This window comes from Poecilia latipinna, unplaced genomic scaffold (genome assembly GCF_001443285.1).
Source record: "Poecilia latipinna isolate Pla-1442-1.1 unplaced genomic scaffold, P_latipinna-1.0 Scaffold35, whole genome shotgun sequence".
Classification (NCBI taxonomy): Eukaryota; Metazoa; Chordata; class Actinopteri; order Cyprinodontiformes; family Poeciliidae; genus Poecilia; species Poecilia latipinna.
Window position 1 is genome coordinate 447,200 of NW_015112651.1, and position 1,820 is coordinate 449,019.

General features: G+C 41.3%; 1 protein-coding gene across 1 annotated transcript in view; it reads left to right on the plus strand.

The window, feature by feature from the left end:
- Nucleotides 1–1,820, plus strand: part of ndrg1a (N-myc downstream regulated 1a) — a 24,054-nt gene that overhangs the window by 11,680 nt on the left and 10,554 nt on the right. The window contains exon 3 of the mRNA XM_015043172.1: nucleotides 365–400. Within this exon, the coding sequence (XP_014898658.1) occupies nucleotides 365–400 (36 nt within the window). The remainder of the gene's footprint in view (nucleotides 1–364; nucleotides 401–1,820) is intronic.

Sequence of the window (1,820 nt, forward strand, 5' to 3'; positions counted from 1 at the left end):
GAACCTTGAAGGGGTCAAAAAAAGTTAGAAAAAAAAACCAAAATTGTTCTTTTTTTTTTTTTTTGCTTTTTTTTTTTTTTCTAAATGAATGGGAATCCCATAAAACCAATTCCATCGGTTATGACAGGCATTTCAGAATCTAAATAGCCGTAACTTTAAACAAAAAAAATTTCCTTGGAAAATGCAAAGCGAATCTCCGTTCACATTCTTTTTTTTTTCGAGAACAGAATATCTGTCCAGAGTGATGAATGTAGCAGTAAAAGTCAAACTGCATTCGTTGACAGGGTTAGGCTCTTGCAAAATTCAATTAGTTCTTGTAATTGCATTAAGTTTATTCTCTCATTAACCTGTTCTCTCCTTCCAGGGCCTGAGAGAAGCTGTACTGCAACTTGTTGTCAAGGTACGGCTTCACAAACACAGATTTATTGCATCTCTCTAGCTGAAACATGTTTTTTTTTTTTTTTTTTTGCATGTTTAGGTTACACTGCTTTATTATTAATTTTTTCCCCCATTGTGTGTGGTGCCCAATATGAAGGGCAATCATTCCCATTCAGTGACAATCATCATAGTTGTAAAGTTTTCTCCACCGTGGTGGTGACTCATCTTCTCTTCTGCAGTGTTTTTGTTTGTAGATAAATCTAATTAAGGTAGTACTTCATTCAGCTACTGGAAGTGATGAAGTCTCTTTTCAGGACACATGCATGCACCTGTGCTGTTGTGTGTGAGGTTATAGCTGCACCAACGTAGCTTTTTCAAATCCAAAATCCTTCTTTCTGTAAAAAAAGAAGAAAAAACAAATTCCTTACAGATGGTGTAGTAGGATCTCACCATTTTCTTCATTCATTCAAATGAATTCCTGCGGGTTCAGGTTGTAAATCCGGAGTCCTATTGGCCCTTTGGCCCATTTTAGGGGAAAAACCCCCCTGAAAAGTTCATATTGACTGTATGAGCTTGTGCTGTCTCTCAGCTCTGAAGTTTGTTTCAGTTTGTTTCAATGAGGTGTAACGGCTCCCAGCTTTTTACAGAGCGATGAAGGAATGCTGCTCAAGGAAGTATTATTTTTCTCTCCTAAAATTAGAAACAAGATCACCTTCAGTCATTTTCCCCCATTGGCTCAATGCTGACTTGCAACATTCTCAGCCGCTTCACTTTGACCTCTGAGGCCCTTGCAAATACGGGAGTTGCCCCGCGTGAGGGGACGCTCTTCTGCGGGTCAACTCCCTTACTCTGGATTCCTCTGACTTGACTAATTGGTTGGGTCACTAGGAACTATCTAGGCCATGCATCTGTGGTGACCTGATTGCGATAATTAGCGACCTAGGATTAGTGAGGGGGACGACATCGTGCTGTTTGGTTCCGCGTCGCTTGCATTGTCGCGCAGCTGCGTTTTGCTTGTATGGATTTAATAGCCGTGTCTGGGTAGGCATGTGCAGTTACAGGTGTGCAGTCATGTACTTGCACATGTGGAGGGATTATCCCGCCTTTGTGGCCTATGTGCCTGAGCGGGCCCTGCAGTGACAGGATGAAGAAGACGCGAGGATTCTCGTCACATCCTGTACATTTCTAATGTACACATTGTTAGAAATTCCCACAATACTGCACAGTTTGTACGATTATTTTTCATATAGTAGTCTTCAACTAGAAAATTCCAGCAGAAATTTTAAGGGGCCTGCCACCTGTGCCCGTCCCTTTAAACCCAGCGTTTCAAATTTCTCATGAAAAATAAATATAAGCAGGTCTGACACACTTAACCCAACACTAGCAAAGCACATCTACGCTTTCCTTCAGAGGCAACTCAGGCACCTTTCAAATCTTCAGCG